Source organism: Sinohyriopsis cumingii, chromosome 15, assembly GCF_028554795.1.
Source record: "Sinohyriopsis cumingii isolate HCF-2022 chromosome 15, ASM2855479v2, whole genome shotgun sequence".
NCBI lineage: Eukaryota > Metazoa > Mollusca > Bivalvia > Unionida > Unionidae > Sinohyriopsis > Sinohyriopsis cumingii.
Window position 1 is genome coordinate 118,766,848 of NC_142975.1, and position 24,176 is coordinate 118,791,023.

The following is a 24,176-nucleotide window of genomic DNA, read 5'->3' on the forward strand; positions in this document are numbered from 1 at the left end:
AATCTCTGTCAGCAATGCCCAGTCACCTGCTACTCAACCAGTAACACTTTACTCAATGGCTGCTATGGTTCTGCTTCACAGCTGCTACGGTCAATTCCTGTGGTTAGCTCTACAGCTTGTACCATGACAGCTCCGACCATTCTGATAACTTTGATCACTCTGGTCAGTCCGACCACTCTGATCACTCTGGTCAGCTGAAAATACATCTTGTATTATGCATGACATGGGCATATACGATAAAACGTAATGACGTTATATATGTAAGCTACACAGATTACATTATCGGCACAATAATTACAAAACAATACACATGTTCAGAGGTGAACCTAACTGTGCCCATTAAGAATCCTATAGTACTAAACGTTTTTTAAAAATGCAGCTTTATATATTGCTAATATAAATCTCTTGCTAAGTCACAAACAAGAATAAAAAATATCTGCATGATACTACATAAGCCGAAGCTACATAGAAAATATATATACAAAAATAAAATGTGGTAGTACATTAGTTATAACTTCTACACAAGAAATTAATAACTCACCTACTTCTACTGCTGAAGATGTGGAAGTCCTTAAAGTAGACCGCTCACTGACAAGGCGTTCTGTAATGTAAAGATTTTGTCTTACGGTGAGGTATTTATACATAGACAATACTGCAATACATCATCTGTGTGCTGGAACTATTTCAAAATCTTTGTACAATATACATAAATCACCCTCGGGTATCATTGTACACAATAAATGTAACCAGAGTACATGTATTTGATAAATAAAATGATTTATACAGTTCCATGACAACTTTCTTTTTAACCTCCGAACCCAGCTGTCCTGGAAATATGGAGAAAAAAATTCTACCTATATATTATTTAGATAAAAGGAAGCAACTTTTACTGGTTAACTCCTCCTCCTATCTATTTGGTGTCAACCATTATAACTATATATGCGCTGGTTTCTTTATTCTCTTTTAATTAAGAAAATGACAACATGGTGCAAAAAAATTTAGATTCAGAGTAGTAGAAGACATTCATGAAAAAATGTCTGATCTGTACCATTTGCTCTTTGGGGATAAACTTTTAGCTCTGACCATGAGGCATGACAGTCCAGTGTTAAATATCACCACCACCCCACCCCACCCCACCCCACCCCAAAGGGCTTGATGGTCAAGGGTTGTACCTATCTCTGCCCATGATGTGTGCAAATACAATACCCCATACTCAGCGTTGGATGTAGATGATAACAATGATAGTTCATCATTTAGAACATTGCCTCAGTCATCATAAGCTGCAGAAATAATGGGGCATTTCTTGGAGAACATTTATAACATTGGTAATGCAGAAGTCTTATTCTTGTGAGTCATTTGCTAGCTAGCTTCTCATTTCAATGCTGTAAGTCACAGTCTGATAAATGTTCTTAAGAAATTCATGAAGTTGACATGGACTTTATGTTGACATAGATTTTTTTCTTCAGTTTTTGACATGACTGTCCCACTTTGTTACAGGGTGTATCGGCAGGTCTTCAGTGTCACTTCTTAGCTGGTGAGGGCTTGGATGATATGCGCTCTTGTACGTTTCCCCTCTAAACTCTCACCATGCTGCAGCCATGCACACCCTCCTGTTTGCCTCTCCCCTTTTGTTTGGGGGTTGAAGGAGGTCAGAAAACAGGTGGCACAGAGAAGGGACATTTGTCAGCAGGGTTACAATAGGGTAATTCCCAAAGATGACAGAATATCCTTGCCAGGCTAATTATAGATGGTCAGACATACCTACTTTTTGCCATTATGCAGGTAGGGGAGAGAGAAAACGACATTTCCTGTTCTTAAAGCCACCTGCCTTCCATCAGTGACTTAAAGTTTTCCCTGCCAGTTGGGGACCAACCTTTGGGTGCCAGGCTTCTTCCTTTTTATCAGGCTTGGTTCATCCTCTTTCTACAAAACAATTGGGTGATCCATGTTGTATCATATGGTCTCAGAAACTCATTTATCATGCAGATATCTTTGTTTTGCCTATTGGGGCAAAGTATATAAATTTTGTGTTCATTTTTTTGGTTTCAACATAAATCTTTTGGCCTTCACAAGAACATTAGACTGTTTGATCTCATGGTTTAGGATGACATCTTCCATTGTGTTGACAGTGTACCTGGACAACATCCATCAAAAACATTCATATTTGGTCCAAGATATGGACAACCTTCTTGCCCTCATTTGCAGTCTAGGGTGGATAATAAACATTGAGAAGTAGGACATTATTCCTTCTCAACATTTTATCAGTCTCAGTTATGGAGTTTTTCACCCACCTCAGTCTTGTACAGCTTTACCCAAACACATCAGTATCATTATTCAATATATGGATAGGATTCCCAACAAAACTTTTTTGTTGCGTAGGGAATTTCTTCAATTCCGGTGTCTGTTTAATATGGTGGCAGATTTGCTACCCATTGTCCACCTTTACATGAGCCATCTAGATCAGAATATCCGATTCGGCCCCGATCCCGTCTGTAGGCGTGATGAAGCTGTACCCTATTTCCTAGCTCTGCAGCATCAAGGTCATTTAAGATATACCAACGTGGGTGGTATTAAAAAAAAGCAGACAGATAGAGCTCTAAAATGATACCAAATAATCTGGAAGTTCTAGTTGCACTACAAAATACAGAGGGAAAAACCTCATTTTTTGGACCCGTATTGTTTTCACCTAAAATTCGCTTTAGGTCGGAATGTGATTTTGTGTCCGGATTTTAGAGCTTTTGGCCTCAGATCTAAGGCAGACCAGCCTTAACTGCACACAGACAGGTGATTCTTTGCAAAATCGAGGATAAGGTGGGCATTTGGAATAAATTGTGGTCTCCATACAAAAATGATGGGTCCATTAAGCAACAAAAAAAAAAAAAAAAAAGAACTCCAACTTTTACCCTTCTGCTCATGCGTAGGCAAAATAACCAATGGAAAATGATGTTTCTAATACAACTAAGCATTAGTCTCATGGAAAATCTGTTGAAAGCCGATGTATTACAATGTATTCAGAAATAGCCCCCCAAATGTCTTTCCTACGCACATTTCAGGTGAAAACAACAAAAACATGTGGGGCCGAATGAGACATTTTGATCTTGATCCACATAAATAATGACCTCCTTCATTGGCAACACAGGTTGTGGTTCACACCAGGAGTGTTCCTCTAAAACCCTCAGCCAGAAATAATGATTGGTACAGGTGCCAGTCTGTTGGGTTGGTGAGCACACTTGCCAGTCAGTGGCAAGTGGATGTATCAGAGATGGCTCTTCCATTCAGCCTCCTGGAAATGAAAGCCATTCTCAATACATTCAACAATTGCGTAAATACTTGCACAGACACATGGTCCTGATACTGTTAAACAATTCAGTATTGCTCATGTACCTCCTCAGACAGGGAGGGTTGAAATCACTGGACATTGTGTTCTGGTATTGGATTACCTTCATTGGTGTACCCAATACCAGATAAATATTCAGGCAGCTCAACATTTTAGCTGACTCGTAACCATCAAGGATAGGAGAACTGCTTTACAGCTAGTATGTGTACAATAAAGGTCTGCTGCTGTGCTAAACTAACATTAGGACAGTTTAATCCATTAGCAGAGAATCTTGCTTCTTCTGGGTGACACAGGTAAAGTTAGGATGTTCAGCATTTCCTCCTGTTTCCTATGCTTCTGATGTAATGTGATCAGGTAATGTATTTGCCAGAGAATGCTTGTCTTTTAGTAAATTATGTTTTGTCTATAATACATACCTGATCACATTACAAATAATCCCTCCCACCCTTCCCTGCTGTGTGAGCATACTTTTAGGTGTCACTCAAAATATTAAAAAAAAACCCAACTCATATTGACAAGGTGTAACAGAAGCCATCTAGTGGGTAGAAAGATTAGTTAAAATGTAAGACCTACCCTTTGTAAATAGAAGGTAAGTTTTTTTTTCTTTTATGGGAAGGCCAGATTCAGAGGTAGCAAAGAAAGCTATACTATTGTTATGCAATCGGGGAAGAAATAAATATGTTATACATTATTTCTTTAATTTTTTCTATTGAATGAAATGTGTATATCTCATTGAATCCAGGCAAGAAATTGACATTTTTGACAAGTGAAACAGGGAGGGACAAATGAATTTTCTGACATAACTTGTCCTGGATGAGTAGTTGAAAAAAAAAAAACAATGTTGATCAACCCTGTGCAACATAAGTAATAGTTCAAGTTTTTTCTTTTACAGCTGTTATAGAGAACATGACCGAATTTCGACCTGAAATGTGCACAGAGGCAGCTCAACAAGGTCTGCTGCAGTGGTTACTTAAAAGGATAAAGGTAAACGGCAATGTCAGTTACAGGGAATGCAAGCATTTATTATATTGGCATTGGATAAAGGTAAATGGCAATGTCAGTAACAGGGAATGCAAGCATTTATTATATTGGCACTGGATAAAGGTAAATGGCAATGTCAGTTACAGGGAATGCAAGCATTTATTATAATGGCACTGGATAAAGGTAAATGGCAATGTCAGTTACAGGGAATGCAAGCATTTATTATATTGGCCACTGTTGCAGAACTATTGTAGTTGGTAATGTTGATCTGTATATCCAATATTCTGTCAATCCACATCTCTCTCAGTCCATCATTCCCATTTTGTTGTAACCTGTACTTCCTGGGTGACCATTCACTTTATATTATGTGACATCAAAAGATGTGTTTTCACTATAAGAAGTCTTGCTTTTAATGTAAACCTCTCAACACAGATATCAGGTATGCAGTTTCATGTTAGCAAAGGCATTGGATCATGAATACATAATGAAGTTGGGTTCAGGTGGCAGCTTTCTCTTAATCTATTATAACAACAGAATAGTAGCAGTTACAGCTAGAAAGTAGGCACTGGGCCAACATATATAACAAAAACAACTAGATAAAAATAAAGATTACTATTATTTTCAATATCCTTGGCTTTTTAATGTATTCATTGTTGAAATTTGAATATAATTCCCAGATCAGGGAAAGTGCACTATAAATCATCACTTACCTGATTATCTTCTGTGAACATTTTTCATTGTTGCCATAAGATCAGAGCCATAAGGAAACTATTTTTTTTCAAAATGCACTGTTCCATACTTTCTACAAATGAATCCTTTGCTGTGTAGCACATTAAACAGCACAAAAAAGCAGCATCAGTTTATTTATATTTATTATTGTTTCTTTTGTTTTCAGGCCAAGTTACCTTTTGATGCAAATAAACTCTATGCTAGTGAAATATTAGCAATTTTATTACAGAATAGTGATGGTAAGTCAATTTATTGTATTTTCTTTGCTTTTACTAATGTTATTGTTATTTAGCTGTGATGTTTGTTTATTTGCATGTCTGTCCAACTTTCTGGCTTTTTATCTTTTTAAAAAAACTTTGATGAATATAGAAGCCTAAAGCTTCCCCCATGGTCATTGAATACAAAAATAAGGAACTTGCTGTACGTGGCTTTTATGTATTGATGGGGACCACAATATGCAGTATATGTCATTGCTTAATTGGAACCCAACACTGTTTCGTGGCCATTAACAGGGCTTTCCTTATCGGGGGTGGTGGTGGGGTGGGCCAGATGATTTACCTGGTTACTTTTGCTTTACCCCTGGCTACTTAAAAAAAACCCCAACTATATTCTCGTTGGGGAGGTCCCCAAATCCCCTGTACACTTTGGCAACTCACCCTCCAACTTTAGATCTAATGGGAGGCTCTGCCTTTAAGAAGTTTATACCAAGATCTTGGCATGTTTGACTTCTCAGAGCGGATATGATCTTAATCTTAAAATATGCATAATTCTGACATTATATTAGAACAAATATTTGAGTCTAATTGACTAGATACAAGGACACTGCATCGTGTTTTTTAAAAAAAATTTCACTAGCATCGGACATCTATTCTAGCATCATTGTGTTACCCTGTATTTTTAAATTTTTAAGACACTTGCTTTAAAATGATTTATTTAAAACAAATTCAGGAAACAGTTATCAAAATAACACTTGCTGTGTGATCTGACAGAACATAATGTCACATTCCCCTGTACTGGAACACTTATACCTCTTTTTTTTCTTCAGAAAACAGGCACTATCTTGGTGAACTAGATGGGATCGATATTTTACTGCAGCAGTTAGCTGTAAGTTCAGATTTATTTAGAAACCTTTTTGAATTGTGAAAGTGTATAGTCATGAAGTTCTTGTGCTTAGAAATTACAGTTAGTTTTAAATTTTGATGACTGAAGTATAAAGAAGTTTAGTGGAGTTTTCATCATAAAGTATCTTCCATATTTAATGCATTATCAAAATGTGTTTCTAAATGTATGCCTATGTTTTTACTTAAAATTCTCAAAATATTTCCTATGCTTTATGGATGTTTCTTCATCAGCATACATCTTTGGATCGAAGCAGCTGCTAAAATCCACCGTCTTGAACCTTACCATAATACTCACTTATAAGTCAAGTCCAGCTCCAGCCTGCACAGACTGAGATCTCCTGTCACATAATGAACCAAGAATTTAGGGTCATTGTTGTTTGCAGTCGAGTATATATAGTACACCTTGATTACTATTTCACTTAATGAATATCAGTCTTGAAAATGCTTCTTAAATAGGTCTTATTTGGTGAAACCATATTAGGAGAGACTGAGCACCACTTAGGTGGAGAGCTCCCAACATAGTTAGTTCTCCTCCTGTGAAAATACATAGGATAGGGATGTGGTTTATGATATCATTGGTCTGCATTTATTATGATGAGCTTACAACACATGAAATTTATGCAAGTCATTAGTGTACAGAGTGGCTATTATGTCAAATATTGTATTAGAAATGGTATTAGCTGATATTGTGTTTTTCAAATCCCTCTTGATTGTAAGTATTTAACACTGGAATTTCATACATGCCAACCTTGACGCTTTTGTTGGTACAAAAAAATAAATAAATAAATAAAAATTTGTTTTCTAATTATTATTATTATCTCTCAAGTTCCACTCATATAATTTTGAGAATATTTTAAAAAGATGACTACAGTGTAAGGATAGTGTAAGACTACTTTCCTTATTTGCTGTTTATAGCAACTTGTTTGACCCATTTTGAAGAAAACAGACTGATTTTGTCAAATTTGAGCTCCATCTCACAGATTCATTATATTGCCAACCTAGTTAGTTAGCAGACCAATTTATACTTTAAAGAAAATGGTGCCACATGATGCAAGTTGTGGATATTATATGAAAGAAAATGTTAGAGCAGATGGACCTTTTCAAACTTCAAAACATGTCAGATAAAAAAAAGGACAAATCAACAAACTTACAAACTTTAGAAGAGTATGAGAGTAATGTAATACAGCATTATGTGACAGGATAATGTGACTGGATGGGACATCATGCTACATGTCTGAGGCATGATGCCCTAGTGCTAGACATCACTATAAACTGCCACACTGCAGACATCGTAACAATATGACTGAAAAATTGTTAAAGCTATGCTAAAATTCCTAATCACACACACACACACACACACACACACACACACACACAGAGCACATGATCATACTCCCAGTTGATGAATATTCAGTAAAAGTTACACATAAAGACTAGTTATAGTTTTGTTGGTATTCCGGTTCTAATCTATACAGATTCTGCCTTTGTGACAAGAATTTCGACCAGCTGCAGAACCTGGTTAGTACCAAAAATAGATGTATCTTTCTCACACATGCTGTAATTCTGGCATGTAATAATATTGATTACACTTTTTATGCCCAAATTACACTTTTTACCACTTATAGCAGTAATTACGCTTATACCTCTCGTGGGGGTTGGCATGTATGGAAATTCTCAGCTGATTTAAAAACAAGTCATGTTTTAAGTTTTCAGAATAATAACTGAGCAGTACTTATTTTTCCACCTGTTGATATCTTATAGTTTGCTTATTAATATGGAGTTAAAATAATTAGATTAAAGTATAAGTATGATTTTTATTCATAACTTGTATACTTTAGGCTTACAAACGTCATGATCCTTCCAACAAAGAAGAGATCGAGATGATGGAGAACTTATTCAATTGCCTTTGTTCCTGTCTGATGGCCCCTGAAAACAGATCCAAGTTCCTTAAAGGGGAGGGTCTGCAGCTCATGAACCTGATGCTTAGGTACAATGTTTAATATTTAGCTTGATAAGTAGGACATGGTGTCAAGATTGAGCCATAGTTGCCAAGTGGTTTCTTGCCTGACAGGTGACTTGAAATGTGTGGTCTGGATGAAAGGATACTGGTGTGGAGTTTGACCCACACTGGCTCAGTGGTTTTCTTGCTAGACTAGTCACCAGAAGGGTATGGGCTGGACACTTTCCATTTTGATCTTTAACTTTAGAGCTATTTGCTGATTAAGGGATCAAACATATATATCATCATTAGAAGGTCTCCTTTTCAACACATTGAGGGTCCTAAGATCAGAGTTACAGAGCAGTATTATTTATCTTGATAACTGTTTTCTGCTATGTTTAGAGCCCTTTCAGTTTTAGTGATGAAATTTTGTATACTTATGCAATATCATTAAAAAGTGTCATTTTTGGCATTTCATTGGAAAATGTCATGTGTACCATATTGGTGATTATATTATCAAGGTCACAGTCAAGGTTGAATAGGGGCCTCGAGTGGCCGAGTGGTCTAAAGCGCTCTCCGTTACGGATCACTGCCATCTCACCTCTGTCTACATGGGTTCGAGTCTCGGATTTGACCAGTGTGGGTATGTGAGAAAGCTTGCCAGTAGCTTCTCGTTGGTCGGTGGTTCTTCCTGGAGTTTTCCTGGGTTCTTCCTCCACCATTAATGCTGGCCGCCATACATAGCCTATCGTGTGCTGAAAAATGGCATTAAGCCCAACAACAACAACAACAAGGTTGAATATTATCCATGACTCTTTCCTTTCCTTTAACTTAGAGTGATTTGATGTTATGAGACGAAACTTTGTATCCTTATTATCATTAGCTGGTGTGTTGCATATCACATTGATGGTCCTGTCTTCAAGGTCAAGGTCACAGGCAAGAATTTTAAGTGTTCCATAAAATTTTCTTTTCATTCTATAACATTTGAAATTATGTGATGACATTTGTTATATTTGTTGTGTACCACATTTGGGGTACCGTGTTTTGATCAAGGTCACTGGCCAGCATTTGACCTTTCAGTTACAAGTTCTATAACCTTTGAACTGTTTAAGATCAATGAATGACACTTTTATATTTTCATTAGAAGATGTGTTGCATTTAACATTTTAGAGTCCTTTCTTCAAGTTCATGTTTACATGTAGATATTTTATATCTTAAAGGCTGTTGGAGGGATGATGTACACTTGGTAAAGCTTTTAACAAAAAATCACTGCATGATATTGGGCAAGAAGAGTTAAAGTTGCTAACATTAACTGAGTCATCAGTCAAAGATAGAGAATGTAGAGATTATGTCACCAGTGATAGTGAATGTAGAATAAGCAAATCAGAAAGATTTATGACCATTTCTACTGTGGGTATTCAGATGGTCATATTACCATGGGTTTTTGTGCTTAAAGTCTTTTCATTATGTCATGTTTGACTAGGCTGTTAGACACCTCCTCAGACATCCAATATGGCCACCAAGATGGCTTTTTTGAAAATCGTCTTTTAACTACTATTCTGGTATTAACACTTGTTAAAAAACTTGTTGTAAGTTTATATAATACCAATCTGACATCCAATATGACTGCCATGGTGGCCATCTTTAAAATCTTGTTATTGCTATTGCTGATGGCTTATTTTTCAGAATGAATGGTTGAAGCAATATGGGCTTTACACTCATGGACTTCTTGTAATATGTTGTTGGTTCTATTTGAAATGGTGCTGATTGGAATTCAAATATGGTTGCCATGGCAGCCATGTTGAAAATCTTATTATAGGTACTTCTTCTGAACTGATAGTTATATAGTCATATTTTTGTTATGATGACATGTTATGTCATCAAGTGGGTTCTTTAATAGAAATGGTGCTGATCAAACTAAAAGCATTATGTCCTGGTGGCCATCCTGACACTCTTGTGTCACAACGTCTCTTAAAGGGATTAAATTAATGACATGGGGTTTTCACCCCAATACTTCTTACTATATGTAGTTGGTTCATGATTTACGCTCTGCTGATATGACCACCCAAAATTTGACAAATCTTAGATAATTCACCAGAATAGATGACCATGCCAACCTTTTTATTTTAAAACCACTTCATCCTTGCAGTATGTAGTTGTTCCTGTTTTACAGTTATATGACCACTAAAATGGCTGCCTTGATAGCCATCTTGAAAATCTTATATATGGAGTTCTCAGTTTAATATCATAGTAGTATGCAGCTGGATTGGAATGAAGATCATGCTCAGCTCTACCATTGTATCATATGGAAATAAATCACTATCACTGCTCTTGCATGATGATGGCATTTTCACTGAAAACACTGCTCACAGTATTTAATTAGTTCTGATCTAACTACTGACATGCCTGCACATCTGTAAAGGGATTGACTTGGGATTGCATCAGGCATCATTGTTTGGATTTTCTTAATTCAGTGAGTTTATGAAGATAGAGACTGGTACATACACTTGGGTTGTATAGCCTTACTGGCATGTGAATGTGACAACTCAAACATTTATGAATGGATTTTTTATAATAATATCTTTCTTGTGAATATATCTCAAGAATGTCTGGAATGATACAAAGCATCCAATACAATGTTTTTCACCCTAATGGAACTTAGATAATTCAGTTGTACATCCATTTAGTTCCTGTAATTGGTAGTCACAACTTCCATTGCTATACCAAATGGGTGTTTTCTGTAATTTTGAAACCTCAATATAGTGTGAGCTTGTTATGAAACTATGTCACAGATAATTTTGAGTGGGGTGAGTACACTGTTATGAAAGGCAAATAAACACAGAAAAGTAGTGAATTGAAAGAATTTGTTTTTGAATTTTTTTGTTTAAACTATGGCAGTTTCAGCATTTGTCACAAAAAACACAGCAATATAGTCCTGTCAGGTAGGTAGATTTTTAGTCTGAGCAAGTGATGTTTTTCATGCCACATGCCCTTGGACTTCTGTCTGGCAAAATAATTCTTTGAGCAATGCTTATAGATTTAACCAGACTTAGCATGTGGTTATGTTTTTGATTTTGTATCCATGGTATCATGTTCAAAGGCCAATAAAGAGAATGTTACTCTGTACTTACATGTATTTTATGAACATGTTAACTCAACATAAGGGGGGCCCCTAGTGGCCAAGTGGTCTAAAGTGCTCACCATTATGAATCAATGCAATCTCACCTGTCTGCGTGGGTTTGAGTCTCAGGCTTTGCCAGTGTTGGTACATGAGAAAACTTGCCAGTAGCTTCTTGTGGGTCGGTGGTTCTTTCCGGGGTTTGCCCGGGTTCTTCCTCCACCATTATACTGGCCACCATGTGTAGCCTATCTTGTGCTGATAAAATGGTGTTCAACCTTACAACAACAACATTACTCAACATATTTTTTATTACCAAATCTGGTATTTTGGAATTCACAAAAATATTAGGTAGTCTCAAGAAGACTCTACAGTTAATAGAAGAAAGAGACTGAACTTTGATTTCTGGAATGGCCAGTAGAGGACACATCCCTTCAAGGGTCTTTGGCAGATTAATATTTTTCATTGTTGAGGTCCCTTTGTGACCATGTCATATTTAGATTTATGAATTAAATGACGTGGTAAGAATGCTCATTTCTGTATTTAAGTTATAAAAGTTATTAAGAATAGATTGTGCATACAGTTTGATATAGATAGTTCTTAACCTCTACATGTAGTCTTTTATGTTACACCAAACAACAAAATATTCACCAAAACAGGGCTAGAAAAATAATAAAATGGGTGACATGCCTGTTATCAAGATTTTAGTGAAATATAAAAACATAGATTCAGATTTTTTTGGGCCATGATCTTTATAAAACTCAAGTCAGGTGATGTAATATTTTATGTGTGCAGCCAAAGTTTGAACTTGTCCTTGGCTGCCATAATAAGTGGGAGGGGGGTTCTCCATCACTGCAACATAAAAATATGTGGTATAGAGAATGTTCAGGTACAGTATTTCTAGTCCTATTATATTTTAAATAAATTCCAGAGAAAAGAAGTTGTCACGGAACAGTGCAATCAAAGTGCTAAATCATGCAATGACAGGTGCGGAAGGATCCGACAACTGTCAAAAATTTATCGATATCCTGGGATTAAGATCTGTTTTCCCACTCTTCATGAAAACTCCAAAGAAATCTTCAGCTGGTCCTACTCCACAAGAGCTAGAGGGTAAGTTCTACAGATCCATTTTTATATATATTTCTTTTTGAGATGATTCTCTCCAAATTTGAGCCTTTCTTTTTCCAAGGGAATGGCCTGTGAATTAATGTACACACAGATTATGCTGGTAAATGATTTGGTAAAAGCTAGCCAGAATAAGAAAACAATGTTAGTGAGGTTCCTCACCATACCAATTAAATATTTAGTGACATGAATATTTCCTCACATTTCCATCAAGCACGTAGTGACATATATTTCCTCATCTTACTATTAAACATGCAGTGACCGGAATATTTCCTCATAATACCATTAAGCATGTGTTGATCATCCAGTGTGATATTTTTCTAAGAAAATATATAAGCACCTGAGAAATTATTCAACAATCGAGAAGGAATGTTTGGCTTTGATATTGGCATTACAAAACATTTTGAAGATTACATTAGTTCAGCTTCTTTGATTATTGTGTTTAGTGATCACAACCCCCTTACTTTCATTGGCAAAACAAAACTTAATGGTTTGGCAAAGAATTGAATAGTTCCACCCATTCCATTAAACCTCAAGTGACACAAATATTTCATCACTGATGTGATTAAATATGTAGTGACGTGAATATTTCATTGCCATACCATTAAACATGAAGTGAAATAATTCCTCACAATACCATTAAATCTGTAGTGACCTGAATATTTGACTAAATGGGAATGTTAAGCTCAAATTCAAATGTTTATTGTGTTTCATTTTTGCCCCCAGGACAGGGGAAAGGGTGAATAGAGTCTATAGTCAACAAAAATTGTAAAGCTCTTTTCAAAATAGTATAGAGTTGTCAACATACATTTGATGATGACCATAACATATGATAAATTTCACAGCAGTCCAGTAAACGCCCCTAAATTCTATCATACAGAAGGCATGGGAGGACAAAAAATGTTGAATATGTACATCTTCAGACAGAGAGCACTATATTTTTTTCATGTGTTCCTTCTAGCATAAATACATCTGACTTCAAGAAAACAAAAATAATACCTTTTAAATTGCAAAATAGTGAATAGTCATTTGGTTGATTTTACCTCATTGTTTGTTATCAGCTACATGTATAAACTGTACAATATAATTGAATTTATATAGAAGTATCCAGTCTTTAATTAACTACAGATTTCATGATGATTTCTAATATCCCACGTGTGCTGTTGAGTGGTTAGGAAATCACACACAAGCTTTCAAGTTGCCAGTATGTTCAACTGTGAATGGGTGAGAAATTTCCTTGCATCTACTGATAGATTAATTAATTTTCTTCCACTCAAGATAATGCCAGTAACAAATAAAATATGACATAAATCAAAGTCATACCTTGGGTACCTCAAGCTCTGTTTTAACTGAGACTGCTCCAGTAGCCTTGTGCTTAGAGCGTCTGCCTTGGATGCAGGAGGTCACGGGTTTGAACCCCAGCCAAGTCATTCACACTGATGCATGTAATTATGGACTTCGGGTCCATGATATCATTATATGTTCTTTTCAATAAGTGGTTCAACATTGATGTCTGCCACAGTACTGTCAGAAGCAAACTTATTACCAATTGAAAAATTGCTAGCTGTCTGACTAATAATCATAGTGATTATCTATGGAATTTGCTTAAAATAAAGATCCTGAAGTGGGTCCAGATCGGCAATAACTGGGACATTTCATTTTTCTCCCACAATAATTGTGTAATAATTGTTTACTAGTACAGGAGTTACTGGAATAAAAGTGCTCTCATATGGTACAAAGACCGCTCTGGAGGCCTAAATGGTTAGAGCATCTAACTGTATTTTCTTATCAATAAAAAATATCATAAATTGGTTCAGTTCATTAGAAGCAGAGTCATCAAAAAAGTCATTTAGCCCGAGACATTAGATGATGTGACTCAAGGTATTCATTTACCTTGACATACAAATATTGTGCACTGTGTTCAATTTAAGCAATTCAGAGGACATGATGTGTTTATCAGTATATACCAAGGGTCTCAAACACAGCCCGCAAGACGCATGATGCCCGCTAAGCCATATAATGTGACCTGCAAAATGATTGGTGTCACAAGGTGTCATGAGAGATAACAAAGGTGGTGTGGCTCTTGGGCCATCGACAATGCCCTCAGGTGGTTTGAGTTTGAGACCCTTGGTATATATACCAATATATAATATCACTATCCAAGCAACTGTTTTAAAAAATGTGATCTGTTAAGGAGTGAACATATACCTGTTGCTACCAAAATGAAGTAGCTGTCTTTTCAGTAATGTACATATTTTGAGTAATACAAATACTTTGCGGGGGCCCAGAGTGGCTGAGTGGTCTAAAGCGCTCACTGTTACGGATCACTGCCATCTCACCTCTGTCTGCGTGGGTTTGGGTGTCCAAGGCTCGACTAGCGTGGCTACGTGGGAAAGATTGCCAGTAGCTAATCGTGGGTCGGTGGTTCTTCCTTGGGTTTTCCAGGGTTCTTCCTCCACCAGTTATACTGGCTGCCATGTATAGTCTATATTGTGCTGAAAAATGGCATTAAACCCTAGAACAACAACAACTACAAATACTTTGCCATGGTTTATTATGATCAAGATGACTTCTGGCAAGGTTAAAATGGTAAAAATTCTGATCCCGGTCTGGTATAATTTATTATGGATATGAATGGAATGAGGGAGAAATACAAGCAGGCAAGCTTTACTCACTTTCAGTTGTGGTATTTGAAACTAAAAAAATATTGGAGCCATGAACAGAAATTATGGACTGAATTTTTTACCAGAATCATTCCTGAAGGTACAGGATATCAAAGCAAACTGATTTGTCAGTATGTACATCTTCAGGTGATGACCATAATAATTACCAAGTTGTTTAATAATAATTCATCAAAATCTGCTGGACTTTTACTAATGACTGAGACTGCTCTGGTGGCCTAGTGGTTAGAGCGTCCACCTCGGATACGGGAGGTTGTGAGTTCCATCCCTGGCCGATTCATACCAAAGACTTACAAAAATGGTACTGACAGCTGCCTTGCATGGCGCTCAGCATTAAGAGGTTAGTGTTAGGACTGGTCAGCCTGGTATCAGGATAATGTGACTGGGTGGGACATCATGCTACATGTCTGTGACATGATGCCACAGTGCTAGGCAGCAGACATCGTAGTGATATGACTGAAAAATTGTCAAAGCTGCATTAATAATCCAAATCACACACACTAATGACTGACAGATGGACATGTGGATTACTCTATATATATATATATATATATATATATATATATATATATATATATATATATATTTTTTTTTTTTTCTTATTTTTAATGGTATATTTAACATGTTTATAATGAATAATGCTGAAAAAGGTAACTAAAAGGTAGGTACCCGCCAACTCACTATATATAGGCTGGGGCCACAAATTTAGAATGTTTTGGTTTACTTTGTGCTTTGGTGTTTTTTACAGAGCACATAGTGTCCATAATTGCATCACTTTTGAGGAATTGTCAGGGTACACAGAGACAAAGGCTTCTAAACAAATTTACAGAGAATGATCATGAAAAGGTAGAATTTCTTTCTCTCTCTCTCTCTCTCTCTCATTTTGTTGCCTACACAATAGAGGCAGACCTGCCAACCCATATGATTTTTTTCACCTTAAAAGTACAGACTTACAGAATAAAAGCAGAAACTATGGAAATAAGATTGTTGCAGTAAATTTTTTTAAAATAATGTTCAACAAGCAGTATATATCGAAGACAAAAGGTAAAATAAGCCTCTTAAAAAGTGTCAGTAGTCTTTAGGGGATGCTTACCAGTTATTATGCACTTTTGAGAGGGTGATGTATGTAAGGTGAAGTTGTTTGCATTTGAAACATGCACAGTGGAGAGAATGTTGGCATACCCATATGCTACTTTGATGTAATGTGGCTGACATTTCTTTGGATATTGTACTTAAAGAAATTGTACATGATCTTCTCACACTGCTAACTAAAATGACTGCTCCCTTATGCAAAACAAATCAGCCTGAATTAGTCTAAAGTACACTATCTTCAGCACCTATTAAAATAGGGAAAATGAATTTTACCCAACCAGACAATACCAGCTTCTGAAAGTGCAATGGATGAATTACTACGTACATAAAAGGTAAAAAAAAGTTATCTGTTCTTTATTTTACAATTTACCTCTGAAGTTCAGGAAGTGAATGTGACCAAGCAGAATATTTGAAAGGTGCACAGCTGAAGGCTAAGCTGTATACTCTATAACCTATGTTACACCCATCAATCATACACAAAAATAAAGGGAATTAAAGGTCCTTTGAACAATACCGAAGATATACAAGGTCTTTTTTAAAATAACCAATATAACCAGTGAGAAAACCAAGGGAAATTCTTTTTCTTTAAATTTCAAATTCTGTGCAAAATACAAAACTGTAGAGCGCCACCTTACAGAAGTATAAACAAAGAAAATTCAGATTCTTAAGAATAAAATCAGGACAGGGCACAAATTACCAGGTATCAAGTTGGGTATGTCTTGTTGTGGTAGATTGCTTTTGTCATGTGCAATCAAAATAAATTTCTAAGAATGATGTCATTGTGAGAATTACATGTTTGATTACATGTTTTTCAGCTTTACAATAGCAGTACATTATATTTTGTTAGACATTACTGAAACTGGTCAAACTTTCGGGGCAAAATTGACTGCCTTTCTGAGACAGTCTTGCTCGGGTTGGCAGGTCTGTAGACATACAGGATTTCTGAATTATGGCTGTATATGATTTAAATCTATCTTTGCATCATCTCTGAAATTTGTTTTTATGCACTACCCTGAATGTCATATGGGCATTTACTTACATGTCATAATGTGGGTATTTACATGTAGTGTTACACTTTTCAGAATGTCTCTACATCGAGTTAAACTTTGTGGTACAGTAACTGTGGTGTGGTATTTACATGTAGTGTTACTGTTGTTAATCTGTCCATACATTCATTTAAACTTTGAGTTATACTCATTGTGATGGGAAATTTGTATGTAGTCTTACTCTTATCATTTTCTCCATACAGCCACTTAAACTTTGGATTATGGTCCTTGTGTCCAGACTTATATACCACATAAACTTGAGTTGTGGTCATTGTGTTGGGGAATTTACATGTATTAGTTTTATTGGTCTTTTCTTAAATATATACCACTTAAACTTTGTATTATGTCCCTTGTGTCTTGACATATATCACACAGACTTTGAGTTATTGTCATGGAAAACAAGATGGCCACTCTCGCTTAACTGGCTTGAAACAGCTGTTCCGTTTTTTAGTGCCGTTTTCATGATATTTGTGCTTGTTGCCTGTCTTCATCTATATTATTGTGTTCATTGTGTATTGGCTGTTAAATTCGTATGTGTTTCTTCATCTCCTTGTTTTGGAAATGAGAACAATTAGACTTTTTCTCAGCTGTCTTGCTCCACTGTTTTTGAACAAACTGCGATCACGGGATACTCACCAGTCAACCCATTTATGCTATGATGGACCCTCATTAATTGCTTTAAATGATCACTCCTTGGCTCTCCACACTACATTGTGCTCTAGACTAAACGAACTGGGACTACATTCTTCATTACCTAAATGTAAACAGAAGCGAAAAAAGAAACGATGTTTCAAAGCTGGCTGGCGTAGAACAGGAAGAAGATTTCCAGTTATCTCCCTTATTTCAGCTCAACAATTTAAAAAAAATTTCACCGTTAATTTAGATAACTTAATTCAAATCCCAATTAATTCGTCAACCTTTGTGTCAACTATCCAAGAGATGCCTCTGCGTATTGCATTATTCAATGCCCAGTCAGTAGGACCACTGGAAAAGCACACAGAAATAGTTAATTTTATCAGTGACCAGAATATTGACGTCTTTTTCCTAACAGAAACATGGCTAAAAACATCAGGCGATGAGCCCAAGTGTGTGGATCTTACACCCACTGGTTACTCCATCAAGTCGTTCCCCCGTAACTCTCGTGGAGGTGGAATTGCTGTCATCACAGAGAACTCCATCATCAAATGCCATAACCACACCACAACATTCAATTTCGACCACACATTGTTTGAACTAGTCCAAACCACACTCACACTGGAGCAATGGTCAGTCCATTTTTTCTGCCTATACCGCCCTCCTCCTAGTAGAAAAAACAAGCTGGCTGAATCTCTCTTTTTGGAGCGGTTTCTGAATCTCCTGGAGTATAGAAATTTGACAGGTGGCCACCTGATTATTCTTGGAGATTTCAACTTTCACTTTGACTGTCCCGGAAACCCAAACACATAAAAACTCATAGATTCCATTAATGTTTTCAACCTCAAACAGTCAGTTAACCAACCCACCCATAAACATGGTCACATTTTAGACTGAATTCTTCATAGACCTGATGATAACTTCTACGGTCCTCCATGGTATCCCATGACCTTGCATCAGATCACCTCTGCATTATATGCTATCTTGCCGTATCAGTCCCTAACCGTCCACCTTTATCTGCTACTAAGAGAAACCACAGTATGATAAATAGAACCAAACTAATGCATGACATCCACACAAACCTAACAACTTGCTTACCTCCTACAACAGAACAACTCGATAACTGCCTGCGTTCATTACTCAACAAATCTGCCCCAGCTACCAAGTGCAGAGTATCAATTCAGAGGTGTTCTCCATGGTATAGCAGTGTTAGGGACCAGCTTCGCACTGCTAAAAGAGACCGCTGTAAAGCTGAGAGGCTTTGGCTTTCGACCAGACTCACTGTTCATAAGCAAATCTTCTAAAGATTAGGTGCTATACAAAGTCCTCATTATTATTATTAGTATTATTATTATGGTCCTTGTGTCTAGACATATTTACCACTTAAACTTTGTATTTTGGTCCTTGTGATGGAGAATTTACATGTAGCATTACCCTTAACAATTTGTCCATATATGGAGTGAAAGTTTGTATTTAAGGTCACTGTGGCATGGCATTTGCATTGAGTAATACGCTTGTCAATCCATTAAAGCTTTATTTTAAGGTCACTGTGATGGGGAATTTACATCTAGTGTTACCACTCTGGTGGTCTAGTGGTTAGAGCATCTGCCTCTGATGCAGAAAGCCGTGGGTTCTATCCCCGCCGAGTCATACCAAAGACTTATAAAAATTAATACTAACAAAAATCTGTATTATGTGCCAAGATCATCCCAGTATAAGAATATTGTATTTAATGTTTGTATAAAATATTACTTTTCGCCGTATGAATATTGTGTATATGCAGTTGCAGCCTGTGTAAGGTATTATTAATAGCTGTATGAATAGTGTGTATATGCAATTGTAGCCTGTGTAAGGTATTACTAATAACTGTATGAATAGTGTATATATGTGATTGCACCCTGTGTAAGGTATAACTGTATGAACTTTGTGTTTATGCAGTTCCAACCAGTGTAAGGTATTACTAATAACTGTATGAATGGTGTGTACATGCAGTTGCAGCCTGTGTAAGGTATTACTAATAACTGCATGAACAGTGTGTATATGCAATTGCAGCCTGTGTAAGGTATTACTAATAACTGTATGAATAGTGTGTATTTGCAGTTGCAACCTGTGTAAGGTGTAACTGTATGAACTTTGTGTTTATGTAGTTCCAGCTTGTGTGAGGTATTACTAATAACTGTAGGAATAGTGTGTATATGCAATTGCAACCTGTGATTTTGTTTATAAACAGGTGGAGAGATTGTTGGAGTTACATTTCAAATACCTGGACAAAGTAAGAAGTGTTGATGAACAAATAGAGAGAGCAAAAAATGTAAGTACATTACATCTCCAAAAAGACAAATCTACTTTATAGTGTAGCAGCTTTTGAATTCAAGATTTACTTGCAGAAATTTGGATACAGATTTCAACTCTATTGTTGATTTTACATGTATATTGAAAATATTCCCAGAAATTCTGAATTGGTACAAAAAATTGGTAAAATTATATATCAGTTTGTGTGTGTGTGTGTGTGTGTGTGTGTGTATGTGTGTGTGTGCAAATATATGTTTCCAGGGACATCAGCAATATATACATGTACAATTATGCTTTGGTTCACATGAGGCTGAATGCTTTGTTAGCAGTCCACTGGGATGACCAATAAGCACTGATTGACTTGGGGCATGCAAAAGCATGAATAGTAGTCCACTGAGATGACCAATAAGCAGTTATTGGTGCATATTTGTATATATAAATTGTTGCCAACCTATGGAGTTCTGCAGCATATTTCAAGTGCACAGAAACAATCTTAAATCTGCTGGAATATTGTTCATTTATGGGCCTAGATCCAAGTTGCTTGTAGTCTGATATGAAATTATAATAACAAAATTATGTATAGCTCATTTGTATGTCTCCTGTCATGTGACAATGCATTCTATATGGAATGTGTATTTTTGGAAACTTTGGTAAGTAAGTATAAGTTTGTAGACATGAGTAGTGCCTGTAAAATTTTATCAACCATATAATTCTTGTTTTAGAATATCAGAGAACACTCCGATGGCATAAGTGGTTAGTGGAATGTTGTGGGTTCGAACCCGTGCTGAGTCATACCAAAGACTTATAAAAATGGTACTAGCAGCTGCCTCACGTGGCACTTAGCATTAAGAGGTTAGTGTTAGGACTGGTCAGCCTGGTGTCAGGATAATGTGATTGGGTGGGACATCATGCTTCATGTTTGCAGCATGATTCCGCAGTGCTAGACATGACTATAAACTGTCACACTGCAGACATCATATTTGTATGACTGAAAAATTGTTATAGCTGCATTAAAAATCTAAATCACACACACACACTTGGAATTTCAGAGGAGGTAAATGTATATGTCTCAAATATATTTAAACCTGGTGGAGGAAACATCTATATATAACAATAACCTGTCGATGAAGGCAAACTTAAACCTAAGCAGGTCCCCTATTGCATTAAGCAATAGATTTTTACCAGTATGTGAAGATCACATGTTCAAAATGACTTCTTCTAACTGTTCCCCTGAATTACAGTTTGACACAGACTAGACTACAATTATAGTTGGAGGTTTTTTTCTTCTTTTTTTTCGGTACAAATTTCTTTTGTTATAGGTGTATTTGATGCCAGCAGTGTGTTCTTAGTTTTACTCTTCATTTGTTTGTACATTCAATGAAAGGCATTCATTAAGATGTAACTCCAGTATATTGGCAAGAGATACGGGAAAGAACTTAAAATCTTGTTTGACTAATGCAGAGATTGAAGCAGCGTGGAGAGGATTTGGACGAAGACACGGAAGATGAGTTTTATATCCAGCGTCTGGATGCAGGGCTTTTCACACTTCAGTTACTGGATTACGTCATGCTGGAGATTTGTGCCACAGGACCAAGCTCTGTGAGTCTATATTATCATTATTATTATTATCATTGTTATTATTCATATTATTCTCATCAATTTTATTATTTCTCACCTTTACTTGTATGCTGATTGGATCAAACTCTAAGGACTCACCTTTAACTGTATGCTGATTGGATCAAACTCTCAGGACTTACCTTTAACTAATGCTGATTGGATTAAACTGTCAGGACTTACCTTTAACTAATGCTGATTGGATTAAACTGTCAGGACTTACCTTTAACTAATGCTGACTGGATTAAACTGTCAGGACTTACCTTTAACTAATGCTGATTGGATTAAACTCTCAGGCTTTACCTTAAACCACATGTATTTAGATCAAGCTCTCAGTGCCTGAAGCTCTTTTCTTTCTGAAGATCTGTGGTGGGTCATTGTCTGGATTGTATGACCAGATGAGTAGATTGGACCGGGTCATTTGGCCACCATGGTGTGTCCTGAACAAGGCAGTTTACTCTAGTTGCCATTTTGTTATATAACCTTTTCTGTGTTGATTTTGTGATAAACATGAAACGGTCTTTTACATGAGTATTTCCGTGATAGAACTTGCCATAAATATCCATAGATAGGATTCCTGCAGTCATGGAAATCCTGGAAAAGTTCGTAAATTACAGAAAAGCATTTCTAGGGCCTTGACTAGTTTTTTAAAAAATCATAAGTCTTTCAGGGTTTTGGAAAAGTCATGGAAAATTTGGTTATTTTGCATTATCTGGTCACATTTTCATTTGCTGATGCAAAAGTTTTATCAACCTATCTAACTTTTACATTGGATTTGTTAGATTAATTATCCTAAAGCTTATTAGTCAGACTACATCCAGGGATGTTACAGCCATTCAAAATCATTGTCCTCATGGCACTTAAAAGAGAATGGCCTATCTCATAGAATGAAGTATGCAAAAAGCCAGCTGTAAAATATGTCTTTGTGTTCATTTATGTTAGGTTAGTATTAGAGAACATAAATTTACATAGTAGTTACTCTTGAAATAGGGAAAATGGTCATGGAAAAGTGTTGGAAAAGTCATAGAATTAAACCCTGAAAAAGGATGTAATGAATGTGAGACTTTCCTAGAGTGAACATGTTTTTTGTGGTTTATTCACTAGTTACTTGATCGATTACATCACATATTATAGGGAAGCCCACTTTAGGGTCAGAATTTGTTGACAGAAATAGGACTTGTAGAAGTGCCTGATCACAAATTCTGATCTCAAGAGTAGGATTTCCACATAACATGCCACAACATATGATGGATTATTTTTCTTGCATTTCTCTCTTGAAACAAACAGAAATTTAAGTTTTACTTTTATCTGGACAAAATCCTTATGGATGATTGTTTTAATATTATAGGTACAGAAAATGCTTTGATATTATGTTCCACCTACGTTAGCTTTACTGGTATAATTGCAGATAAAGCAGCGTGTAATGCAGATTCTAAACATGAGAGGAGGCTCCGTGAAGTCCATCAGAAGCATCATGCGAGGTCAGTATTATCCATATCCTGCTATCTTGAAATGCTAAGAGACAAATAAGTCAGTTCAGAAACAAGATTCTGCCATATGATAAATTTAGGAAGCCCTGTGGGCTACTGCATGATATATTACCATATGTTGAATTAAGGAAGCCCTGTGGTATATTACTAGTAGTGGCTTCATTCAATTTCAGATTTGATATAATGCTTCAACTCTGATATGCAGTGAACTCCTGTGTTGCCTATGTAAATATAATTATAAATATATCTGCCGTTCAAACCAGATGACTTCTTCGTTGGCTTAAGTGGTTAGACATCCACTTTGGATGCAGAAGGTTGCAGGTTTGATCCCCAGCTAAGACATACCAAAGACTTTTAAAAAATGGTACTAGCAGCTGCCTCGCTTGGCACTCAGCATTAACAGGTTAGTGTTAGGATTGTTCGGCCTGGTGTCAGGATAATGTGACTGGGTGGGACATGATTCCACGTCTGCAGAATGATGCCTCAGTGATAGACATCACTATATATTAACTGCCACACTGCAGACATCATATAAATATGACTTTAAAATTGTTAAAGTTATGTTAAAAATCCAAATAGCACACACAAAACACACACACACACACACACACATTAAAACGAAACACAGTTTATGAATTGTTGTATTTCCATGGGTTTCAGTGTAAACACTTAAATTCGCATACATACATGTATGCAGCTCTGTTGCGCTGATAACTTTAATGATGATACGTGTCTTATTGGTCTATTCTATTATTTCCAGATTTTGTTTGTTTCTTTGATTTAGTTGTCTTAAATGTACTTCTAACACCTTATATTGTGTCAAGGAAATGGAAGCTAAGTGCCTTTTTTCCCAGGGACACACTGGTACATCTGACCTGATCTGGCTGGAGTTGGCATTGCACCTGTCACTCTTGGTTTATGAGTCTGAAACTCAAGCAATTTTGAGACACTGTACCTTCCACATTTAGATGCATCCAG

At 36.4% G+C, this 24,176-nt stretch overlaps 1 protein-coding gene across 1 annotated transcript in view; it reads left to right on the plus strand.

The window, feature by feature from the left end:
• Positions 1-24,176, plus strand: part of LOC149782578 (beta-catenin-like protein 1) — a 52,613-nt gene that overhangs the window by 21,939 nt on the left and 6,498 nt on the right. The window contains exons 7-15 of the mRNA XM_089934039.1: positions 4,230-4,321; positions 5,214-5,286; positions 6,093-6,151; positions 8,007-8,155; positions 12,157-12,335; positions 15,780-15,877; positions 20,033-20,113; positions 21,556-21,693; positions 23,117-23,189. Coding sequence (XP_089790165.1) covers positions 4,230-4,321; positions 5,214-5,286; positions 6,093-6,151; positions 8,007-8,155; positions 12,157-12,335; positions 15,780-15,877; positions 20,033-20,113; positions 21,556-21,693; positions 23,117-23,189 — 942 coding nt within the window. The remainder of the gene's footprint in view (positions 1-4,229; positions 4,322-5,213; positions 5,287-6,092; positions 6,152-8,006; positions 8,156-12,156; positions 12,336-15,779; positions 15,878-20,032; positions 20,114-21,555; positions 21,694-23,116; positions 23,190-24,176) is intronic.